Here is a 25729-nt window from a genome sequence, read left to right as displayed (position 1 = left end):
TATTGGGTCCCCCCTGCTTGAACATGTGCATTGAGTATGTCTGCCCCTAGCACGCCAAATCATTGACCTCTTCTAGGTCAGCTCTCAGGGCCACATGTCCTGGTGTCATGGGAGGAAATATGGAGACACCAGTTGGCAAGTGCCACCTCATGGCTTAGGGGCTCAGACAGTCTCAAGCGCTATGGCAGGCTTCTGTGAGTGCCTTTGCTGCTTGCTAGAATGTAGCTTGGTGGTCCATGCACTTTGACTTACTGTCTTCTCCAACTTCTTTACTCAGCACTCCTTGCTGAGGCTGATGGAGCAACAAGCTACAGCTACAGCTGCATTGAATCATCAGAATCGGTTTCTTGACAGACGGCTTTCAGGGGACTTTGAGCAAGGAGATAGCAACGCAGTGTTTGGGAAAGAGAATCTAGAGGCAGCAGAGAAGCAGTTAAACTTCTGCAATTCTTTCGGCCATCCTGAAGGGATGGAGGTAGCAGGCCAGCCGCCCCCCTCCAGGCCACATCCCTCTAGAGGTCACATGATGTCTGGAGTTGGGCATGATGCTCTGGGGCTGGAAGAAGATGAGCATATTTTGGGTGAGTGACCAATTACTCCATTCAACCTTGACATCCAGAAATGTCACTGAGGCAGCTGTGACAGCTGTGGCAGTAAAAAGAGCTCTAGACTTCAGTTGAGAGATGGCACATGAATCCCTGCTCTTCCTCGTGGTAAGCCATGTTACCAGGGTTGATCATTTAGCCTCTCTGAACCTTAATTTCTTTGTCTATAAAATAGAGATTATAACTGTACCCATCTCATAAGTTCTTGTGATGACAAGGACACACTCTGGATGGCTCACCTAGTTCGGAACACAGGAAAGGGGACTCTCTCTCATTTCTTTAAGACTCAGCCCCAAACGCCTCCCACCCAATAAGCTTTCCTCTGTCCGCATCCTGGTGGCCTGGGCTCCCCACCTCAGGAGCACTCACCACACTGCATTGTGCTGGTCTCCTTCCTTGTCTGCCTCCCTCACTAAAGCGAGAGTTCCTCGAGGGACACTGTCTCTTTACAGTCAGCACCTACACAGTGCCTGGCATATGGCAGGTATGCAAAAGTTTACCAAATAATCAACAAAAGAATGAATACATTACCTACTTCCCTAAAAAAATGAAAAGTGAGGTCTAATGGGACCCCCAAAAATGGCTGGCATGGTGATTCTCTGAATTCTCACAAACATGTTTATTAATTCACTTTAGACTTTTTCCAAGAATCAACATAAAGTTTACTGGTCTTTTCTGCTAGAATGCCTATCTCCCTATTTTTGGAAAATGGATAGCACTGATACCCGTCATTTTTTCATTCTTTATTTCATTTATTTATTTATTTATTTATTTAATTTTTTTTGAGACAGGGTCTCTGTCGCCCAGGCTGGAGTGCAGTGGCGCGATCTCAGCTCACCGGAACCTCCCACTCCCAGTCTCTCAGATTCAAGCATTCAAGCAGTTCTCATGTCTCAGCCTCCCAAGTAGCTGGGACTACAGATGTGTGCCACCACACCTGGCTAATTTTTGTAATTTTCTAGAGACAGGGTTTCACCAAGTGGGCCAGGCTTGTCTCAAACTCTTGAATCCAAGCAATCCACTCATCTTGGCTTCCCAAAGTGTGGGGACTACAGGTATGAGCCACCTGCCTGATCTCTGCCATTTTCTGTCACTTCTTCCATCCTTTGGGATTTCTCATCAAAGATAAATAGTAGGACATTTACTTTCCAAAAACAAAGGGATATGTACATGCATGTAGGCTGGAAACTTGAACTAATATAAAGGAGCCCTCTTAAAGCTTCCTTCTCTTACTTGGGGACAAATTTCTTTCCTAATTTGCTTGTCTTCCCTTTCCAGCCTTAGTACTCTTATTCTTTCTGGGAAAGATGTAAGTGCAAGAACCTCAACATTTTACTTTCCAACTGATATTTATTAGCCTAGCTCATTCTCCGTCAGTCACTTGGCCTGTGCCCTCTGGATTCCCCCAGCTTTGAACCCAGCTTTAGAAAACCCTCTTGGTTTTAGCATTTTTAATAGCCTCAGCTTCCCTTGAGCTTTAGCTTTCTTGAAGCATTTCTTAAATGTAAATGCTACTCTTTTGTACCAGTCCCATAGATCTCTTTTGAAAAACCGAGTTCACTGAGGAGCTTAGTTTTGAGTGGAACTGACATAAACCTGATCAGAGGCCTGATTGCATCCCCATTGGATCTGACATGCAATGCCTCCATCTGAGAACGATTCCCCATCCATCTATATGCAGAAAGAAAACTACGTACCATTCTGTTGGTAAAGTTACTGAAGTTCTCAACCAACACCTGCTTGATCATGTCTGGCTCAGAAATAACAATAAACATCCGACGACCAAGATAGTACCTGGGAGGAATAAAAAATGCATTAAAATGTGTTGCATTTACCCATTTCTCCTTTCCAAAAAAGAATTCACAGTGGCTTAGAATGAGGGATAAAAGATAACCAGGAAGTAAAGGTATGGAGGTCAGGAAGTAAAGTATGTTCCGATCATAAGCAACCATGCAGCTGTGATGATCTAACATCAAATTTCTTTCCATCAGCACTCATGGAATGCCACCTTCCACTGGTCCCTGGAGACTCTGGGTTGAATAAGATACACTCCCTGCCCCAAGGAGCTTATTACAGCCTAATAGGAAAGACAGAGCTATACATGTAAATGCAATAATAAGGGGTTCATAAGATCCACTAGTAAGACAAAGAAGGAACATGGAAGAGGTCGTTGTTATCCATATTTCCCCAAAATGGAAAGACAGGTATTCTAGCAAGAGAAGACCAATAACCTTTATACTGATTCTCAGAAAAAGTCTAAAGTAAACTAATAAACAGATGCTTGTGAGGAAAGATTAAACCTGTTTGGGAAGAACTGAATATCTGGTCACCACACTTACATATAAAGGAGCTCAACAGGTACTTTTTAAATATTTTATTTTTATTTTTGTGATGGAGTCTTGCTCTTTTGTCCAGGTTGTACTGCAGTAGTGCTATCTCAGCTCACCGCAACCTCTACCTCCCAGGTTCAAGCGATTCTCCAGCCTCAGCCTCCTGAGTAGCTGGGATTACAGGTGCCCATCACCATGCCCAGCTAAGTTTTGTATTTTCAGTAGAGACAGGGTTTCACCTTGTTGGCTGAGCTGGTCTTGAACTCCTGACCTCAAGTCATCCACCCACCTCGGCCTCCCAAAGTGCTGGGATTACAGGCATGAATCTCTGTGCCCAACCCTCAACAGATGCTTAATGACATTAACGAAAATATGGACGAAAGGCTCAGCCAGTCAACTGGTGGCATGAACTCTAACTGGAGATAGTGCGTAAATACACGTCATATTATACTTAAGAAAGTACCAGGGGCACAAAACCAAATCAAAACTCAGTCACAGTTTCCAAGGGTCTGACCATCTGACAGGAGAGATAATTAGGCAATTAACATAAAGCGTGATGTTCTGGCAGGCATGAGTGACCCCGGAGGCACACCCAACTTAATGTTTGGAGAAGAGAGAGTGAAGGCTTCCCAGAGTTGGTGCTTCCCAAGCTGAGTTCTGGAAGATGAGCAAGAATTAGTCCAGGAAGAAGGGGTGACAAAGGAGGTGAGGGTGTGCTGGCTGGAGGAATCGGCTCGAGCAGTTGAGCCAGGGACAAGCCTGCTTGGGGGAACCATGAGTGCCCGACTACCAACTGTGCAAAGCAAGCCAGAGTGATGACAAGCGGCCCACTGTGTAATGACATGTTTTCAGTGTATGAAATTATACTTTCAGGGATGTAATTTGATCACTGGTGTATCCAGCTCAGAGCAGTAAGGAACAGATTTTAAAGGGAAAGGTCACACTGAAAAGCAGCCAATTTTCCTCTGGCACTTATTTACCAAGAACTTTTCATAAACCCAAATTACATTAATTGTTTTAAACTCTTCTCCTTCTCATTGACTATGGAAAACAATAAAAATATTTGTCTGGCACATATTAGGCACTTGGAAAATATTTACCTGAGTCATCGTATTTTCCAAAATTGTCAGGAAAATCTCTGGGAAACAGGAATTCAACAGATGTGGTACAAAGAAAAAAAAGAATACTACTTAGCTTTTGTGTTCGTTTGTTTGTTTGTTTTTACTGATTTTAACCAAGAAAACCAAAAACAACACAATAAGGCCATAAACCAATGGTTTTATAAAATTTATGGTGAGGGTCATGGAGTCTTTTGAGAATCTAATGAAAGCCGTGGACACTTACAGCATTCTGTATACAATTTAAGAAGTCCTTGGATCTCTCAACCCCACTCCAGGGCAATGTTTCTCAAATATACAATGTGCTTAAAAGTCACCTTGGCTTGAAGAAATAACAACTGAAAATGTCTGAATTTTGCAAAAGACATAAACCTACATATTCAAGAAGCTGAGTGCATCTCAACTGAGATGAACCCAAGGAAATCCATGCCAAGATACACCATAGTTAAACTTCTGAAAACTAAAAAAGAAAGAAAAACATCTTGAAAGCAACTAGAGAGAAATAATGTATTATCTGTAGGGAACACCAGTTCAAAGGACAGCAGGTTTTTTGTTTTTTTTTTTAAATCAGGAACCATGGAAGCCAGAAGGAAGTGGTACATTTTTCAAGTACTGAAAGGAAATAACTATCAATCACAAGTCATCTATTTGGTGAAAGTATCCTTCAGGAGAAAAGTGGAAATAATGGCATTCTCTGATGAAGGAAAACTAAGAGAGTTTGTCACTCACATATTTACCCTTATAGAATGGCTGAAGGATGTTCTCCAAACAGAAGGGAAAGGGAGATGATAACAGAAGAAAGTCTGGAATTTCAGAAAGGAAAGAAGGACAATGAAATGGATGAAAATAATGGACTATCCTTCTCAGGAGTCTCTTAAGTCATACTTGATGGTTGAAGCAAAAATTACACTACCATATGATGTGGTACTCAATGTACTTAGGGGATATACTTAAGACAATGATATTTAAAAAGTAAGGAGGCTAAAGGGACCAAAATGGAAGTAAGATTTCTACATATCACTCAAAATGGTAAGGCATTCATACTCATAGATTGTGATAAATTATATATGTGTATTTACACAAGAACTAAGAAAAACTATTTTAAAATTATAATAAGCTAAAATGGAATTTTGAAAAATGTTAAAGTTATCCACAAAAAGGTAAGAAAAATGAAACAAGGAGCAGAAGGAATAAAAGAGAACAAATACACTACTATAATAGTGAATATAATGTAATAACTAGATAACAATATATCAAAATGTGTGGCTGCAGCTAAAGCAATGTGGAGAGAGAAACTGATAGCACTAAATGCTACTTTAGAAAAGAGGAAAGATCTTAAATGAATAATCTATGTTCCTATCTCAAGAAACAAGAAAAAGAAGAACAAAGAACCTTATCAAGCACAGGGAAGGAAATAATTAAAAAACAAGTGCAGAACTCTATGAACCTGAAAACAAAAACCATAGAAAAATTAATGAACAAAAAACTGGTTCTTTGAAAAATATCGATAAAATAGATAAACCTTGAGCAAGACTAACAAAGATAAAAGAGAGAAGACACAAAACACCAACAACAGGAATGAAATGGGATATCACTACAAATACTGCAGCTATTAAAAGGATAAGGGACTACTACAAACAACTTTAGACTAATATATTTAAAAACTAGAAAGAAATTGACCAATTCTATGAAAATCATAAACTACTAAAGCTCAACCAAGATGAAGTGGGCAATCTGAATAAATACAACCACAAACAGTTAATAATTTTAATTAAATTTCAGAATTTAATTATTCATATTTTTTATTTGAATTCATAATTTAAAATTTCCTGAAAAACACATCTCCAGGCCAGGATGGTTTCAATGGAGAATTCTACCAAATATTACAAGAAGAATTAACACTAATTTTACAATATCTTCCAGAAGATAAAAGAGGAGGGAACACTTCACAACTCAATTTATGAGGACAGGTTTACTCTGATACCAGAACCAGCCAAAGATAGTACAAGAAAACTATAGACCAGTATCCTTCATGAGCTTAAACATAAAAATCTTCAACAAATCAAATCTAGCACTATATAAAAAGACTTATATACCAAAACCAAGTGGTATTTATTCTAGGTGTCCAAGGCTGATTCAGTATTTTCAAGTCAATCAATGTAATTCACCATATTAATTGCCTGAAAAATAAAAAAATTATGTGATTATATCAGTTGACATGAGAAAGCATTTGACAAAATCCAGCACTTGTTCATGATAAAAACTCTCAGGAATAGAGAGGAGTTCCTCAACTTGATAAAGGGCAACTACAAAAACCTTACAGCTAACATCATACTTCATGTGAAAGACTGAATGCTTTTCCTTAAGATGAGGAACAAGGCAAGAATGTCCTCTTTCACTACTCTTATTTGACATAGTATTGGAAGTTCTAGCCAGTGCAATAAGGCAAGAAAAATAAATGAAAAGCATATAGACTGAAAAGGAATAAATAAAATTGTCCCTATTTTGAGATGACATGATATCTACAGAGAAAATACTAAGAAATTTAAAAACAATCTTAGAACTAATAAGTGAGTTCAGCAAGGTTGCAGGATTCCAGACCAACATACAAAAAAAAAAAAAATCAATAGCATTTCTATATGCTAACAATGAACATGTGTCAACCAAATGAAAACACAATGCCATTTGCAATGTTGATGACAGAAATAAAAGAAGACCTAAGTAAGTGGAGAAACATATCATGTTCATGGATTGGAAGACTCCACAATGCAAAGGTATCAATTCTCCCAAAACTGGCATATCAGTTTAATGCAATTCCAATCAAAGTCTCAGCAAGAATATTTGTAGGCGTAGACAAACTTATTCCAAAACTTATACGGAAAGGCAAAGAACTTAAAATAACTAAATCAATTTTGAAAAAAGAATAAAGTGGGAAGAATTAGTCTACTAGATCCCAGGACTTGGCTATAGTCGTCAAGACTGTGTGGAATTGGCAGAAAGACAAACACATAGATCAATGGGACAAAATATAGAACCCAGAAGTAGACCCACATATATATGCTCAACTGATAATTTTGATAAAGATACAAAAGCAATTCAGTGCAGGAAGGGTAGGTTTTTCAACAAAAGATGCTAGAGTAGGCTGGGCACTCTAGCATAGTGGATCATGCCTGTAATCCCAGCACTTTGGGAGGCTGAGGCAGGTGGATAACTTGAGGTCAGGAGTTTGAGACCATCCTGGCCAATATGGTAAACCCCATCTCTACTAAAAATACAAGTAACTATCCAGGCATGGTGGCACATGCCTATAGTCCCAGCTGTTCGGGAGGCTGAGGCAGGAGAATTGCTTGAACCTGGGGGGTGGAGGTTGCAGTGAGCCAAGATCAAGCCACTGCATTACAGACTGGGAGACAGAGTGAGACTCTGTCTGGAAAAAAAAAAAAAAAAAAAAAAAAAAAAAAGACGCTAGATCAATTGACATCCATAGGCAAAATATGAACCTCACAACTTATGCAAAAAATGAACTCAAAATGGACTACAGACTTAAATGTAGAATATGAAACTATAAAATTTTTAGAACAGTAAAAAAAAAAAATCTTTGAAATTTAGGGCTTGGCAAAAAGTTCTTAGATTTGACACTAAAACATAATCCATAAAGGATAAAAATCCAAAAGTTGAACTTGATCAAAATTAAAAATTTTTGCCCTTTCAAAGACACTGTTAAGAAGAAGAAAAGACATGCTACAGGCTAAGAGATAATATTTGCAAACACATACCTGACAAAGGACTTGCATCTGGATTCACAGCAGAATTCTACCAGACATTCAAAGAAGAATTGGTACCAATACTTTTGACACTATTCCACAAGACAGAAAAAGAAGGAACCCTCCCTAACTCATTCTATGAAGCCAGCATCACCCTAAAACCAAAACCAGGAAGGGATGCAACCAAAAAAGGAAACTACAGACCGATCTCCCTGATGAACATAGATGCTAAAATCCTTAACAAAATACTAGCTAACCAAATCCAACAGCATATCGAAAAGATAATCCATGAAGATCAAGTGGGTTTCATAACAAGGATGCAGGGCTGGTTTAACTTATGCAAGTCAATAAATGTGATACACCACATAAACAGAATTAAAAACAAAAATCATGTGATAATCTCAATAGATGCAGAAAAAGCATTCACAAAATCCAGCATCCCCTTATGATTAAAACTTGCAGCAAAATCGGCACACAAGGGACATACCTTAGTGTAATAAAGGCTATCTATAACAAACGCACAGCCAACATAATACTGAATGGGAAACAGTTGAAAGCATTCCCTCTGGGAACTGGAACAAGACAAGGATGCCCACTCTCATCACTCCTCTTCAACATAGTACTGGAAGTCCTAGCCAAAACAATCAGACAAGAGAGAGAAAGAAAGGGCATCCCTATTCTTAAAGACGAAGTCAAACTGTCACTGCTGACAATGCAGTCGTTTACCTTGAAAACCCTAAGGACTCCTCCAGAAAACTCCTGGAACTGATAAAATAATTCAGCAAAGTTTCCAGATACAAGATTAGTGTACACAAATCAGTAGCTCTTCTATACACCAACAACAACCAAGAGGAGAATCAAATCAAGAACTCAACCCCTTTTACAGCAGCTGCAAAAAAATAAAAATAGGAATATACCTAACCAAGGAGTCGAAAGAACTCGACAAGGAAAACTACAAAACGCTGCTGAAAGAAATCATAGACGAAACAAACAAATGTAAACACATCCCATGCTCATGGATGGGTCAAATCAATATTGTGAAAACGATCATACTGCCAAAGCAATCTACAAATTCAATGCAATCCCCATCAAAATACCACCATCATCCTTCACAGAATTAGAAAAAAAAATTCTAAAATTCGTATGGAATCAAAAAAGAGCCTGCATAGCCAAAGCAAGACTAAGCAAAAAGAACACATCTGGAGGTATCACACTACCTGATTTCAAACTATGCTATAAGGCCATAGTCACCAAAACAGTGTGATACTGTTATAAAAATAGGCATATAGACCAATGGAAGAGAACAGAGAACCCAGAAATAAACTCAAATACTTACAACCAACTGATTTTCGACAAAGCAGACAAAAACATAAAGTGGGGAAAGGACACCCTTTTCAATAAATGGTGCTGGGATAATTGGCCAGCCACACGTAGGAGAATAAAACTGGATCCTCATCTCTCATATAAAAATCAACTCAAGATGGATTAAAGACTTAAACCTAAGATGTGAAACTATAAAAATTCTAGAAGATAAAATTAGAAAAACCTTTCTAGACATTGGGTTAGGCAAGGATTTCATGACTAAGAACCTGAAAGCAAACGCATCAAAAACAAAGATAAATAGCTGGAACCTAATTAAACTAAAGAGCTTTTGCACGGTAAAAGGAACAGTCAACAGAGTAAACAGACAACCCACAGAGTAGGAGAAAATCTTCACAATCTATACATCTGACAAAGGACTAATATCCAGAATCTACAATGAACTCAAACAAATCAGTAAGAAAAAAACAAACAATCCCATCAAAAAGTGGGTTAAGGAACTGAATAGACAATTCTCAAAAGAAGATACACAAATGGCCAATAAACAAATGAAAAAATGCTCAACATCACTGATGATCAGGGAAATGCAAATCAAAATCGCAATGTGATAACACCTTACTCCTGCAAGAATGGCCGTAATCAAATAATAATAATAATAAAAACAGTAGATGTTGGCATGGATGGGGTGATCAGGGAGCACTTCTACCCTGCTGGTGGGAATGTAAACTAGTACAGCCACTACTGAAAACAGTTTGGAGATTCCTTAAAGAACTAAAAGTAGAACTACCATTTGATCCAGCAATCCCACTACTGGATATCTATCCAGAGGAAAAGAAGTCATTATTCAAAAAAGATATTTTCATGGCATGTTCATAGCAGCACAACTCACAATTGCAAAATCGTGGAACCAACCCAAATGTCCATCAATCAACGAGTGGATAAAGAAACTGTGGTATATAGGCATGGTGGAATACTAGGCAGCCATAAAAAGGAATGACGTAACAGCATTTGCAGTGACTTGGATGAGATTGGATAGTATTATTCTGAGTGAAGTAATTCAGGAATGGAAAACCAAACATCATATGTTCTCATTGATATGTGGGAACTAAGCTATGAGGACCAAAGGCATAAGAATGATACAATGGACTTTGGGGACTTGAGGTTGGGGAGAGTGGGAGGGGGGTGAGGGATAAAAGACACAAATATGGTACAGTGTATACTGCTCGGGTGATGTGTACACCAAAATCTCAGAAATCACCGCCAAAGAACTTACTCATGTAAATACCACCTGTACCCCCAATAACTTATGGAAAAATAAAATAAAATAAAATAGAAAAAGAGCAAAAGACATGAACAGACATTTCACTAAAGAGGATATACAGATGCCAAGTAAACACATGAAAAGATGTTTAACATTATTAGCCATTGGTGAAGTTCAAATTAAAACCACAATGAAATATCATTTCACATCTATCAGAAAGGCTAAAATTAAAAAAAAAAAATGATAACATCAAAGGCTGGTGAACATGTGGAGAAAGTGAATCATTTATAAGTTGTTGATGTGAAGGTAAAACCATAAAGCCACTTTGGCGATTTCTTATAAAACTAACCAGGTACTTATGATATGACCCAGCAATTGCACTGTTGAACATCTGTCCCAGAGACATGAAAACTTACATTCACAGAAAACATGGACATGAATGTTTACAGCAGCTTTGTTTGTAATAGGCAAAAACTGAAAACAATTCAAATGTTCTTCAGTGGGTATACGGGTAAACAAACTGTAGCACATCTATACAAGGGAGTACTATGCAGCAATTAAAAAAGAACAAGCTATTGTTACATGCAAAAATTTGGATGAATCTCAAGGAATTTTGTGACTGAAAAATCTAATTAGATTACATGCTATATGATTCTGTTTACATAACATTCCTGAAATAAAATTATAGAGATGGAGAACACATTAGTGGTTGCCAGCGGTTAGGGATGGGGGTGGTGATGGGTGCATGTGGCTCTACAGGGGTAGCTCTAGAGAGCCTATGGTCATAGGATAGTCTTTATCTTGGCTGTGGTGGGAGTTACACACATCTACACAGGTGATAAAATTGCATAGAACTACACATACACACACGAGTGCATATAAATCTGGGAAAATTATGATAAGCGCTGTGGGTTGTACCAAGGTCATTCTCCTGGTTTTGATAACATACTATAGTTATACAAGAGGTTACCATTGGGAGAAGCTGGGTAATGGGAACATAGGACTTCCCTGTACATATTTTTTTCAACTTCCTGTCCATCTATAATTATTTCAAAATTAAAAAATTTTTTAAAAATCACTGGGGAGCTTAATCAACTCTAAATCCACAGCCCCGCTCCCCACCAAGACTAATCTAGCAGGCCTGGGTAGGGCCCAGGAATCTGCATTTTAACCAGCTCTCAGATTCTGATGCAAGAGGATCCCTTCCACCTCTGAGAAATGCTGTCCTAGGACCATGGTTTCCAGCCTTGAGGGCTTGTCAAAACCAGCTGTAGAGCATTCGGAAATAAAAATGCCTGGCCCTATCCAGACCTACCAGACCAGAGTCTCTGGCACCTCCTATTTTAACAAGCTCCCAGGGGATCCTGATGCGCTTGGCTGTAACCAGATTGTGGACCCAATTTGACTGGGTAAAAATCTGCTCTATATTTAACCAAAGTTCATACCCATTCTCATTTCCCTAAATTCTTAGATCTAAAAGGAAAGCAATTACACTGTAGGGCACACACATCTTTTGGTAATATATTTGTATTGATTTAGTTATTATCAAAATAATCTTACACATAATCTAGATTTTTTAAAGAAACAAAATAATACTTCTACTTTCAAATGAAAGTTGTCCTTCCAAGTAGTCACCTTGGGAGTCTTCTTGCTTTTTTTTTTTTTTTTTTGTAGTAATATTGCTAATGCTAAAAACAATTTTGCAACAATTCCTTTAGAATGGCTTCAGAGCTGGTTTATGAATCTCGTGAGAAAACTGGTCCCATTTTACATGTAAATTGTGTAATCTTGTGAATTTATATTTATAAAAATGCTCATCTATAGTTTGAGGAGCTCCTGAAAAGAACTTGAATAGAGAAAAAAATGTAAAGTAAGTGTGTCTTAGGCACACATAGCTTTCCTTTTGGGTGCCTGGGATGGTTCCCCTGTTTTTGTCTGCCCACTACGTCCTGGGGAACCACCCCCTGCATTCCATGCAGTTCTGAAGGAGCTCTCAGTGATAGAACCCTGCCCCTCTGGTCGTGGGGGTGGGCTCACCACCCAGGCATGGCCAATCCTAGTATCTCATCTCCTTGGCAACAATGACTGGTCCAAGGAGTGGACGCATGACCCACTCCAGGCCAGTATGGATCCTTCATTGGGATTTCTACATGGATGCTGGGGTGAAAAGCTCTGACTTTCTCCTGGAGCTGCTAAACTGAGAATATATTATTCTAGGGCTGATGGTGGCCATTTTTCTACCACATGGAGAGAGCCTGTCTGCAGAAGGAGCTGATAGAGACCAGCAGAGATTTCAGATAGACAGCCTGCCACAAAGCACAAGATAGAGTCCAAACTTTCCTCCTGCAGCTCTTCATTCCATCCTCCTAGCCTACATTAGTTAGTTTGTGCTAAAGTTAGTGTTGGATTTCCCATAATTTGAAATCAGGAAGTCCTAACTAGTATGGTGCCCCTTTTTCTTCTTAACCTTGTGAATTCCAAGTGCCATTCTGCCTCTCATAGCTTGCTTCCCTAGAAGGGCCCGATCTTGGTATTGCACAATGGTATGAATGTGAGGCAGTGTCTTCCTGCTCCCTGAGATGGCATGGGTCCTAGAGATCAACACGCAACAGAGTTTAGCAGGTGGGATCCGGGGTCATCCAGCCATACCACTCACACAGAAATCCGTTCCAGGCGCAAACTTCTGAAACTCTCTGGTCCATGGCTGAAATATGGGAGTGAAAACTAAGTTATCTCTGTAGTTTACTGTAACTGTAAATCCTATAATTCCTACAAAGTCAAAAGGAAATTAAAATATGGGGTATTTGAATTTTAGGTCTACCTCCTATAGGGTGCAAAGAAACTTCTCATACTAGTGAAATATTTGCAGAGGTTGTAGTTTCTTCTCAAACCTTTGAGATTAACAACAACAATCATGAGCATTTATTTTGAGTGTTTACTATTGACCAGGCTTCATTCTAAGTGCATTGCATTTATTTCCTCATGTAATTCTCATAGAAAATGGATGATGCCATTATTTTATCCACTTTTCAGGATAAGAAACAGACTTAGCAGTCACTTGCCCAAGACAGGGACTTGATTCCAGCCCAGGTCCTTGGTGGTGAGCATGCTGTCACCTATTCCAGTGGCTGCTTTACCTCGGACGGCCTATCTTTGAACCCGCTCCAGTGCTGGGTAGGTGTGCAAGGGAAAGCAGGCAGGCTCCCAGCTGTGCAGAATGTGGCTTTTAAAGGTGCGGATTTAGAGCATATTCTTGCTTAATGGACCAGAAAACCCCCAGTCCAATTAAGGAGGTAAAGCCTTGGTTCGCTCTAATCCAAACTTACATATAGACTCCTTTCCGGGCAAGAAATTCTTAACCAGTTATTCATCTATACTTAGCTATGCAATTAAGAATTCACTTATTCAACTCCAAAGCACCTGGTTGAAGAGAAAATGTAGGCAAATCAGTGAAGTATTGTGTAGACAAAAATAACTACTTGTTTGACTTGTTTAATTAGTGGTTTTCTCTCTTTTTTTAAACTGACCAGTCAGTTAAACCAAAATAGTTCACAGCCGCCTTCTGGGAACTTAAGTAGAATAGGCTGTTGGGATTAGCCTGGGGGCTGCCTGGCCTCGTTCCAGAAGGCCTGCTCCTGTCAGGGGTGACTGAGCTATAGACTGTTCTTGGTGGTGGCGGGCAGGCGGTCACCTACAGGCACCGACATGAAAAAATGTCCAGATGACACAGCCGAATGGAAAAGCACATAGTAAAAGAGTATGGGGAGCTCTGTTAATAAATAATAGTCCGTCTTTCTATTACCTAGTCCCTTCAGAAAGCATTTACTGAACACATACTCTGTGTCGGGCCCCCGGCTCACGGGGCATAGATCTGGAGCGGGAAATTATGGGGCCCTTGTCCTTTTCATCTTATCTATTTCTTGAATGTTCAGTGTTTTATAATGAGTGCACGTGACTTCTACAATGAAAAAAAAAAAACAAGAGAGGGAGAATTTGTCCCTGGATCGGTCCCTCGAGACTGTCAGAGACAGAGTGGCGGTTGGTGGTGCCGCAGTTGCAGGTGTTAGAGAGTCTTAGGAACTTGGGCTGAAGGCCTGGTCCTGTAATTTAACAGCTGCATCACCTTGAGCACATCGACCTTCTTGAGCCTGTTTCTATGATTAAAGAGACTGTTTAATCATCTGTGAGGTCAGATGAGAATAGTTTGTCCAAACAGAAAAGTTTAATGAAAATGCTGGTCATGGTCACTTTCCTGTGAGAGGTGGAGGGCCCCTGCAGGCCCCAGCAGGTGGGCGACACCCTGCTGCTGCCACTTTGTCAGGGACGAAGAAGCTGAGTGAGGAAGTGCCCCACGGGGGCATCAGGAGGCCCCTGACGGGAGCCCAACACCCCCCACATCAGCAGAAGGAACAGAAAGGCAGGCACAGGCCGGGCGCGGTGACTCATGCCTATAATCCTAGCACTTCGGGAGGCCGAGATGGGAGAATCACCTGAGGTCAGGAGTTTGAGACCAGCCTGGTCAACATGGCAAAACCCCATCTCTACTAAAAGTACAAAAATTAGCCGGGCGTGGTGGCGGGTGCCTGTAATCCCAGCTACTCAGGAGGCTGAGGCAGGAGAATTGCTTGAACCTGGGAGGCAGAGGTTGCAGTGAGTCGAGATTGCGCCACTGCATTCCAGTCTGGGTGACAAGAGCAAGACTCTGTCTCAAAACAAAACAAAAAAAAGCCATGCACGTTGGGAAACTTCTGATTTTCAGGTAGAACTGATGAGGGCTTTTAGCTCCTCTGACAACTGCTAAACGCCAAGCATCTGAGAACTTCTTGTCTCCTTGATGGTTTTATTTCCCAGCAGGCTGAGGATGCAAACAGGGTAGCTGCCGTCCTACCCTCAAGTCTGAGCTTTGCCGTGGAATGTTCACGTGGAAATGGCAGGAGGCTCAGTGAGGAAAGGGGTAGATGCTATTGCAGATCACAGTTGTGAGTGTCTGAGATGCTCAACTTCCAGAAAGTTCAGAGAAAGCTAAGGAGAAGTCCAGGGCTGGGCATTTGATTCACAAGTGCCCTCTGTGGCTGGATGGCCCGCAGGGTGCCATGGGGTAAGCAGGGTCCCTGGAGTCCTGGGGCTCTGTCCCTGCTTGACTCATGGGGCGTCTTTCCCTTTGGGTCAGCTCTTCCATCTGTCATTAGAGCAAGAGGCTTGAGTCAGCTGAATGGCAGAGCAGACTCAGCTACTAGGGAGAGTTTTCTTGAGGAGCCAGTGATACAGTCATAGGCCATGGAGTCCGGAGTTGCTTTCCCAGGGCTCCTGCCTGTCACTCTGAGCAGGGTCAAGCATCATCTGCCCATGTTACCCTCAGGGTACTCATGCCTGGGGTCCACCCTGAATTCACAGAACCCTGCAGAGATCGATGGACGAAAACAACCCTTTCTCAGCCCCTCTGCTTTCAGGGGTTTGTAGGGCCAGTTCAGCAACCTTCTTTTGCCCTTTTCAAGCTGGTACGATCCCTGGTCCCTTGCTTCCTGGCCAGACTTTGGACCTCCCACACAGAGGTCCAAAGTCTCCACCATTCTGGCCTGCTGCTTGTCCACATGCGGGCCCCAACTCCACTTAGCCACCTAGGACTTGGTAAAATGCAAATCTGAGTATGCTGCTTCTTTATTGAAAACCCTTCAATGGTTTGCCAAGATCAAGTCCTTGGGGAGTCTTCAGCATGTGGCACACAGCGTCCTTCACACCCTGCTCCCTGCCTTGTTCTTTGGCCTTGTGCCTCCCTGAGCCCCCCACCCGCCCTGCCACCAAGAGCCAAGAGCCAAGAGCCAATCCTGATCACACTGACTGAAACCCTCCATGACCTCTCACTCCCATGCCTTTGCACATGCTGTTCCCCCTGCCTTGCCTGGAACAGCTCCCCTTTTCTTGCCTGGTTGACTCCTAGTGGTTCTCTAGTAATTGTAATTTTTTTCCTGACTGTCTTTCTGCTGTTTGTAAGTGGTAGAAAGGCATCTTGTCTTCTTATCTTTGATGTCTAGTGTTCATTATGTTGTTAAGCATGCAGTGGGAATTCCATGATGTCAACGCAGTGTGCTGTATTCCAGCTCCAACTTCTAACGCCAGCTGGCTTCGGGCCCTGTCTTTCTCGCCTGGACCACTGAGGAGCTCCCAGTGAAGCTCTCTGTCTCCAAACCAACCCTCCCGCCAAGGTCAATGACCTTCGTAAAACAGAAGCTGACTGTGTCGTTCTATTCCCTGTAAATCTCTAGTGGTTCTCCATCATTTGAAGCAAGTTTAAGCTTCTTCACTTGTAACCAACCAGGGGCTCTTCAGGAGCTCCTGACTTCTCTCCTTGCCCCATTCCTCTTACACCTGCATTTCCAAACATTCTCAGTTCACGGTGCCCTTAGTGACTCAGTAATTTCTTCATAGCGCTCCCCAGGCCAAACGAAGAACCCCACAGTCTCATTTCTAAGTAGAAAAGTTCAAACAACTTTATAAGCATACATGTGCTAGCAAGTTAGTGGACATTTGAAGAAATAATACACATAAATTGAAAGCAGTTCCTGCAGTGCCTGACAGATGTTGCCGTATTTGTCACGAATATTCAAAATACCATAGCCCAGGAAGCCCCTGTGAGTTCACTGTGGCACCCTGGGGTGTCTCAGCACACAGTTTGGGAACCACAGTCTTTCACTCTTGTTGTGAAAAAGTTATTTATGGTTTCCCAGATGTGCAGTATTAGCCCTGTTCTGTCTCTTTGCACGTATTTACCCTCTAAAGTGCCAGTTGCCCTCCTGTTAGTTTGGAAAACTTCAGACAGTCGGGTCACCCGTCCCCTCTTTGTGGAGGCTTCGTGAACCCTTTGCTCCTTACAGTTTCTGTGGTACCTGGTCCTTTCCTCTACTGACCTGCATCACCCTCTGTTTATTGATAAGCTCCTGATCGCTCCGCAAGTTCTCTGAGGACAAAGCTCGTCTTATCTGTCTGTGCCTCCCCGAGAAGCTAGCAGAGTGCCTCATTCTTAAGAGCAAGTGGAAGGACGGTTTTAAGCTGCCTTTCCAGGACTGGGAAATCATTTTATCCTCTTGGCTTCCCTATTACTCCTCCTGGCAGAAGGAGATTTCAACTCTGAAGCCAGACTTGAAACCTCAGAATCGTTTTTTCTCTTTATCCACATTTATCTTACTTCCAAAATTCACCCAGCCCCTGGTCATTTTCTAAAACTTGGGGCCTGCTCTATTTCACTCCCACCACCCTGGAGAGGTGGCCCCTGCAGAGGTGCCCTGTTGGCTCCGTCAGCCATGGGCCTGCCTTTGTGGCTGGCCCCAGCCAGTCTTAGGTCTAGCGGGGCAAAGAGTCCTCCGTGGGGAAGCTGAGCATACAGAACCCTCAGATCACCTCCCACTTCAACCTGGTGATTCTGCCAAAAACTTCATTTGAGCTAGAGTTCCCATGATATGATGACATCAAGACGTGTTGTCCGGATCCCCCTTCTGGGAAGGACTTGCTGTCCAGCAGCCGAGACTGTGGTCAGCAGAGTGCCTCCAGCTGTTAGCTCCTTCAGGGCCAGCCTCAGCTGCGGAGATCCATGTCACTGGGGTCACCCCCTTCCTGGAAAAGCCCACATCCCGCGGCTGGGCTGAGTAGGAACACAGAAAGTTGGCATTTTGTCCTATTGGGGGATGACTGACAGCTTTCTCCTCCTTCCCTTCGCAGGCATGGATCCCTAGTGAACATCTCGCACCTCAAACCCCTTCTCTAGAAACTGACATGCAAGACATGGCTTTAAACAGCTCACAGACCATTAGCAAGGGTTACAAAAGGATAACAAACATGTCTTCAGCCCGGCAACGAAGGCTTTCCAGTGTGTGATGATGACTGGCCAATCCATCTGTGTCCCCCTCTCCAGCCACAACTTCCATTCCCCCAACCATTCCCACCTCAAGGGCTTTTCTCTGACTGTTTTTGCTGAGTGGAACATTCTTCCCCTCACCTCCCCCTTATTCATTCTTCAAGACCTACTTCCTCCTAGAAGCCTTCTCTGCCTTCGCTGGTCCATGATTCTACCCAGAATCCTGTTTCCTGTTCTTTCTGGGTTTCCTGTTCTTCTCTTGTAGAAGTCAGCCGCTTTACTACCTGGCATTCTTGAGCAACTTGGCCCACATGTGGATTTTTCTCCTAAATTAGATGTCAGCTTTCTTTGGGAAAAGAGACAAGAATGACACATTTTCTGGAGGGGATGGGTAGTCTCTCCAACCGCCATGAGCTCCATGCTGTACACGTAGCAAAGACTGAAATATTTGTTGTGTAGACAACATCTGGAGCAGGGCCAGCAGTGAGCACTTCAAGACATGGGGAAGCTGTCCCTTCTGTCTTTATGCCATTGGGAAACATAGACATAGACCCTAAAGAGTGTAGGAAAGGTCAAAAGGAAGAAGAGGGACGTATCTCCCAGAAAGAATGGAGAACTGATGGTAGAAAGAGCATTGCATTTCGAATTACAGCAAGGTGAATTTGGACCAATTCCTTGAATACCTGGTAGATTTCCCAAGTATTAGGGGAAAAAAAGCAGGTCTCACTGCCCTTCTTTAGGGATCTTCTTGCCTACTGCTGGGAATGTGCTTGGTTGGTCCCTGGGTTGGTTTCTAAGTGGTGAGAGCAGGGGGTTAATGAGGGCTTAGGTCACACGAGCCAGCCTGAGGGAGGCCAGAGAACCAGCTCCACCAGGAGAGTCCACAAGCAGGAAGAGATCCCACTGTGATTCTCCATGCCCTGCCCTTCTCTCACACCATCTTCTGCACACTTTCCTAACCACCCCAACCCAGCCACACCCATGGAAAACATGCAAAATGCTTGTTCTGCAAAGGACTGGGTCTGCAGCAATGGTGTGGTGCATGGATGGTGGCATGGTAGCCCCAGGAGGCCTCCTGCTGCTAAGGAAAGCCCCCAGGCTTGGCAGTCCAGAGAGGTAGGGTCAAGCTGTGCTCTACTTCTCAAGAGTGGTGCCAGGGCAGCTGTTCTCCATCCTTTCTGGAAACAGGCAGGAAGATAGCCACTCCCCGGGCCCTCAGCTTCTTCATCTATAAGATAAAGTGGTCCTTCTCATCCTGGTGAGTTATGACTCTGCCAAGCCACAATAAAGCTTTCTCCAAAACAGAGCTATGGCTAAAGGAGAGAATTGGGCAGCAAGGGGGAAAAATATCTGAAAGAAACCTATAATGATAAACCTCCCTACTCTATTGAATATACCCGCCCATCTAATTTATTCAGTTAATAAAACTTATTCCCCAGAGGGGGCAGGCAGAGGTAAGCTACAAACCAATCTGCCCGTGTGAGCGTGGGTATATATGTGTATCTCATAACAATAAAAAAAAAGAGTAATTAAGAGATGTATTGAAGTGTGCAGAAATCCTGAAGGACACTGAAGATTACAATTCAAGTTACTGTCCTTGGTGCAAATGTAATTCAATGGGGAACAGATAAATAAAAATAAAGAAAAAACAAATTCAGAACAGATGTTAGGCGAGCAATTTTTTTCACAGTAAGAATCATAAACATGAAGAACAGCCTATAAGGCAAAGTCGTTGATGCAAACAGCATCAAGCTACTAAATAAATAGTTCGATGGCCCTGCAGGGACAAAGGAACATTAAAATAGTCATTTGGCTGTCCCTGAATATTTTTGCTCACACGTTATGCCCAGGCATGTATATTTGGGGGTATTGAAGGGAGCTGTGCGTGTGTGTGTCTATTCCATAGAATATGTGCAGGACATATATTTGTGAGAGTACACGGCAAAATCACCTCTCCCCAAATGATGTGTGGGCTTGAACAGGAATACAGGGGCTGGGAAAAAGCTAATGTTACTCCTGCAAAGACAACGAGGCCAGGGGAGGAACCCCAGAGCCATGGGGAGAATGTGCTGTCCAGGGCTAGGTATAAAAAGCCCAGATGTGCAACTCTGAAAAAAAGGGAAAATTTAGTGGCAGAAGAATTTCAGACACAGTAGGAGAGAAACCAGAGGCAGGGAAAAAATAATAAAGCACTGATCACAAGACTTTAGAGATGGAGGGAAGCTTCAAGATGATCATTCTAACCCACCCTCATTTCATAGCTAGGAAAATGAGGCCCAAAGAGGGGAGAGGACTGGATGATGTGTGCTGTCTCCCCTTACCCAGGCGGAGGATTCCCTGGAGACATGAGGGGGAGAGGACCCACGTGCAGGACTCAAGAAGTTCACCCCGAGCTGGCGAGGTATGGGGCTCCTGAATTCGGCAGTCTCCCCAAGATGCAGGCTGGCTGCAAGAACACCTCTGAACCTGGACGGGCTGCCCTGGGAGAGCTCTGAGAGCTCCTTTGAGTCTTATGTCAGACCTGTGAGATAGGCAGGTGCTCAAGTTTGTTTTTTTGTTTGTTTGTTTGTTTTTTGTTGTTGTTGTTGTTGTTTGAGACTGAGTCTCATTCTGTCGCCCAGGCTGGAGTGCAGTGGCATAATCTCAGCTCACTGCAACCTCCGCCTCCCAGGTTCAAGCGATTCTCCTGCCTCAGCCTCCTGAGTAGCTGGGATTACAGGTGCGCGCCACCACACTCAGCTAATTTTTGTATTTTTTAGTAGAGACGGGGTTTCGCCATGTTGGTCAGGCTGGTCTCAAACTCCTGACCTCGTGATCCACCCGCTTTGGCCTCTCAAAGTGCTGGGATTACAGCCGTGAGTCACTGAGCCCGACCTCAAGTGTTTTTTAAAAGGAAGAAAATGATAAATGACTCGTTCATTCTAGTCCCATCAGTAGGGATAGCTGAGCTAAGACCAGAACCCAGATCTGGCTCCTAATCCAGTGCTTTTTCTGGTGCGGTCAGCTGACCCTAAGAATGAGGTTATGGGAAGTATCAGCTATTCAGGAGTAGGATATGAGGCAGTAGCCCAATAAGAATCCAATTAATGACTTGGTTGAGTGGAGTCCAGCTAGTGTATCAGGAGAACATGTCCCTTATCTTCTCTGTTTATCTTTTGGATCCCAAGGTGGCCTTACACAGTGTAATTGAATTTTGTATTTTGATGGGCTAACTACTGAATTGACAGAGCATAAAAGTCACCGATGGGGAAAGAGTATAAACTCCCCTTATCCAACCCTCTATTTTAATATGAGACTCTTCCCCTAATTCCTTTTATTTGTCTCCAATAAAATAACACCATTACCAAAATTAGCCACATAACAAGACCTTCCTGTTTGAAGTTGCCTTGGAGATAAATCTGACATGGAAGACACGTACGTAGAGATGATTCTTCTGTTCACGCAACAGGTATTTACTGAGCATCTATTATGTGTCAGGCACCATCCTAGGCACTGGGAATAGCAGCACGAACAAGAGAGCAAGTCCCCATCCTCATGGAGTTTGCATTATATCAGGAAAGCAGGTCAGTCATCAAATAATTATGTTACGTATTGTCAGGGCAAATAATTATGTCCTAAGGCAGGACTGTTTGGAATGTTGAAGAAATAGCAAGAAGAGGCAGTGGAACGGAAACAGCTTTGGATTAATAAAAAGAACCTGTGCAACCCTGCTCACACCTCTTACTAGCCACATGCCCCTCTCATTCTAGTCACTCACGTTTCTGTGTGATTGAGGATAATGCACCTAGCCTGGCCAAACTCTCAGGGATGTTATTGGGATGGCCATAGGAGATACTATATTGGAGGGACATGATCCACACTGAGTGCTGGAAAACGCTTTCAGATTATTAGCAATTAATATGTAAGTGGCCTTAGGGAAGAAAGATACACACACACACACACACACACACACACACACACACATATATTACAAACATAGGGCAAGATGGATAGCCTATAGAGTTTTCCCACAGGTCCATAAAGGTCCCATAAAAGGATACCCACTGCAGGGTTGCTTGCTGAGGGCCACTGGGTATCTCCTCCTGGGACAGTGGACAGGTGAAGCAGGTACAGGCATCTGGGGAGTGTCAGGCAGCCGTGAGAAGCAGCAGACTCAATGGGAACTCTGTGCTGGACCTTGAAAGCACAGTGCTAAATGAAAAAACTAAGGAATAGAATGGAATCTACAACAGTACTATTGGCATAAGCTAAAGATAATACCCACAAAATGATAATGCACAGTTTGCAAGAACATGTGAAAAAAACCACATTAAACACAATCGGAATGGTTGACTATTGGGGATGGGAAAGGGAATGAGAGAACATTGGGGATAAAAGGAAATAAATAAACAAGCAACACAGACAGCAGTGCGTTCCCAGCCTCTCCATAGCACTGCAGGATAAAAACATCCCCCAAAACATCAACTCAAAATGGAGGTAATTAGTAATTACTGGTTGTAATGTTGGTAATTCACAATGGTGAAGTAAACTATTTCTATTAATGGTTGTCTTTTATGGGGAATTCTTTAGGAGTAAAATGCTGGCATTTATTAGATCAGTGTTTTCTCTCAAAGCCTGTTCTCCATATCCTAGTCCCAAGAGGCACTCTGGGCGGAACAGGGGGGAAATGTTCTATGGTCAAATAAACACTGCATCCTAAATTTCTCACTTGGAGATTGTTGAAGGATATTGTTGCATGAAAGGTTCGGAGTCATTCTACACTGAAGAGACCTCTGTTCCTTTTGCTGTTCCCCATGTAACAATTATTACTGTCAGTGGAAACGATGGTCTCAAGGACACACTGCGGGAAACACCCCATTTGATTGTTGGAGGATGGCAGGTGGAGATTCCAGATTCCAGGCATACCCTGGAGCTCCCATTCCTCTTTCCTTCCTAACACAGCTTCCTGATCCTCTGAGTGCTTCATTCCTAAGTCACCTTGGACCCAATGTCTCCTTAGCAGCTCTGCCACGGTCTGAACGTTTGCATCCATCCCCCTGACAAATTCATATGTTGAAATCTTAAACCCCCAGATGACAGTATTACAAGGCGGGGTCTTTGTGGGGGCAAATGGGTCATGAGGGCAGAGCCCTCTTGAATAGGATTAGTGCTCTTATAAAGGAGGCCCTAGGGAGCTCTTTCACTTCTTCCACCACGGGAAGGTTCAGTGAGAAGGCGCCATCTGTGAACCAGAAAGTGAACCTTCACCAGACAATGAATCCGTTGGTTCCTTGATGTTGGACTTCCCAGTCCCCAGGACTATGAGAAATAAATTTCTGTTGTTCATAAGCCACCCAGTCTATGGCACTTTGTTATAACCACTTGAACACATGAGGATGAGGACAAGCTCCAACGGATTAAGAAAAAGATAAAACCATCTTTGTCTTTGCCCCGTTCAACCTCCTAATTATGGTGGAATCACCATTTTGTCTCCAGGATTTGAAGTCAGCATCAGTGATTAATGTTGACTCATCTCTTATTCGTTACAATCAATGACTTGCTGCGTTTTTCCTACAGGACATTTTCTTTTCTTTTCTTTTTTCTTTCTTTCTTTTCTTTTTTTTTTTTTTAAGATAGGATTACAGTGACATGATCTCAGCTCACTGCAGCCTCTGCCTCCCCGGCTCAAGCGATCCTCCTATCTCAGCCTCCAAAGTACCTGGGACGACAGGTGCACACACCACCATACCCAGCCAATTTTTGTATTTTTTGTGGAGATGTGGTTTCACTATATTGCCCAGGCTGTCTCAAACTCCTGGGCTCAAGCAGTCTTCCCACCTCGGCCTCCCAATGTGCTAGAATTCCAGGCATGAGTCACCACACTTGGCCACTACAGGACATTTTCTCTATAAAATTCTCCTTCTTTTCCTTCCATTTCTGAGAATCTAAATCACTCTTATCTCTCTCACCTGTGCTATTAGAATGTTTTTTGCTTTTTTAAAAAATTAGTTCCATCCTCCCCCTGAACCCCTTCTCCACTCTCTACCTGCACAACTTTCGTCAAATGACCCACCTCCTTAGCACCAGCCCTGAGGTCTATATCATCTGCCACTGCCAAGGTTGTCCTCTCTACTTGTGCCCCAAACATCACATTTTCCCAGCACACGTTTGGCTTCTACTCTTCTTCTTTCTATCTCAGCCAAAACCTCTGAACTTTCTCCCATGCTTATGTGCCTGAATACACTCTTCACAGACCACCTGCCATCTGTCCTTTTTTGGATAGGTATAGTGTGAGCTGACCTTTCCCAATGAGCACACACTCAATGCAGAGACTGTGGGGTACAAGAGGGGAATTCAACATGTCATGAATAGTCATGAAGCTGGAATGTATGCCCTGTGAAACAGTGGAAAGACTGTGGGAAAAAACTCAGAGAAAGAAAATTGAGAAGCCACCAATTGCAAGAGCAGGATTTTGACAAATTACTCAAGGTAGGAAGCCCAGAGATTGAAGGGTCAGTTCCAGGAAGAGAAGGAACAGTGTAGACCCAGGGAACAAGGAAGCAGAAGTCAGTAAGAGTTTCGGATACAGAAGACAAAATTTATGTGAGACACAAAGCCCACGGTGAGCTGTTGGGAAAGAGGAAACTTGGAGGGGGCTGAAGGCAGAACCGAAAGGCAGACACATAAATCGTAAAGGGTTTGGCAGCAAGGAGTGAGATAAGAGGAGAAGGAGCTCCGGGTGGGGACTACTGGGAATTTATTAAAGCAAACTGAATTTATCGTGCAGTGCAAGCGTTTGTTGATAATGGGGTGGTTTGGTTTAAAATGCACTCACTGGCCTAACCAAAAGGAAGTTACAGGCAAAGTCACTGAGGTCATCCATTCCAATTAGAAATGTGTGGTTCGCCTTGACCAGCTGGGATCCAGGACACAAGGGGAAGTGTAAATTTCACCTGAGTTCACTCTCAAGGTTTGAAATCAAGAAGTAATGGCCACATAATCATGGTGAAAAGGGGACAAAAAAGCATTGCTATAAAATGTACTCCAAAGGTGAAATGGTATATGGTCACTATGGAAAACAGTATGAGGTCTTCAAAAAGCTAAAAATAGATTTACTCTGTGATCTGGCAATTTCACCTCTGCATATATACCCAAAAGAACTAAAAACAGGGTCTCAAAGAGGTATTTGCACATCCATATTCAAGTAACATTATTCACAGTAGCTCCGCCACCTACAAACAAATGAATAAACAAAAGGCAGAATATGCTTACAATGGAATATTACTCAGCCTTAAAAAGGCAGTAGTTCTCCCATGTGCTACAATATGATCAACCTTGAGGATATTATGTTAAGTGAAATAAACCAGTTACAAAAGGAAAAATACCACATGATTCCACTTTACTGAGGTACTTAGAGTAGTCAAATTCACAGAGACAGAAGGTAAAATGGTGGTTGTCAGGGCCTGGGGGAGGAGGAAATGGAGAGTTAATGCATAATGAGGA

General features: G+C 42.6%; 1 protein-coding gene across 3 annotated transcripts in view; it reads right to left on the bottom strand.

The window, feature by feature from the left end:
* The window catches only part of TBXAS1 (thromboxane A synthase 1), a 191395-nt gene that overhangs the window by 106569 nt on the left and 59097 nt on the right, over nt 1-25729 (bottom strand). For 2 of the 3 annotated variants that reach the window (XM_037991157.2, XM_007983129.3), the window contains exon 4: nt 2303-2399. In XM_037991157.2, coding sequence (XP_037847085.2) covers nt 2303-2399 — 97 coding nt within the window. Of the gene's footprint in view, nt 1-168; nt 557-2302; nt 2400-25729 lie in introns of those variants that run through there. The other variant, XM_037991158.2, reaches the window with a different exon arrangement.

This window comes from Chlorocebus sabaeus, chromosome 21 (genome assembly GCF_047675955.1).
Source record: "Chlorocebus sabaeus isolate Y175 chromosome 21, mChlSab1.0.hap1, whole genome shotgun sequence".
NCBI classification, from domain to species: Eukaryota; Metazoa; Chordata; class Mammalia; order Primates; family Cercopithecidae; genus Chlorocebus; species Chlorocebus sabaeus.
The sequence above is the reverse complement of the archived record's forward strand: the minus strand, read 5'-3'. Positions and strand labels throughout refer to the sequence as shown.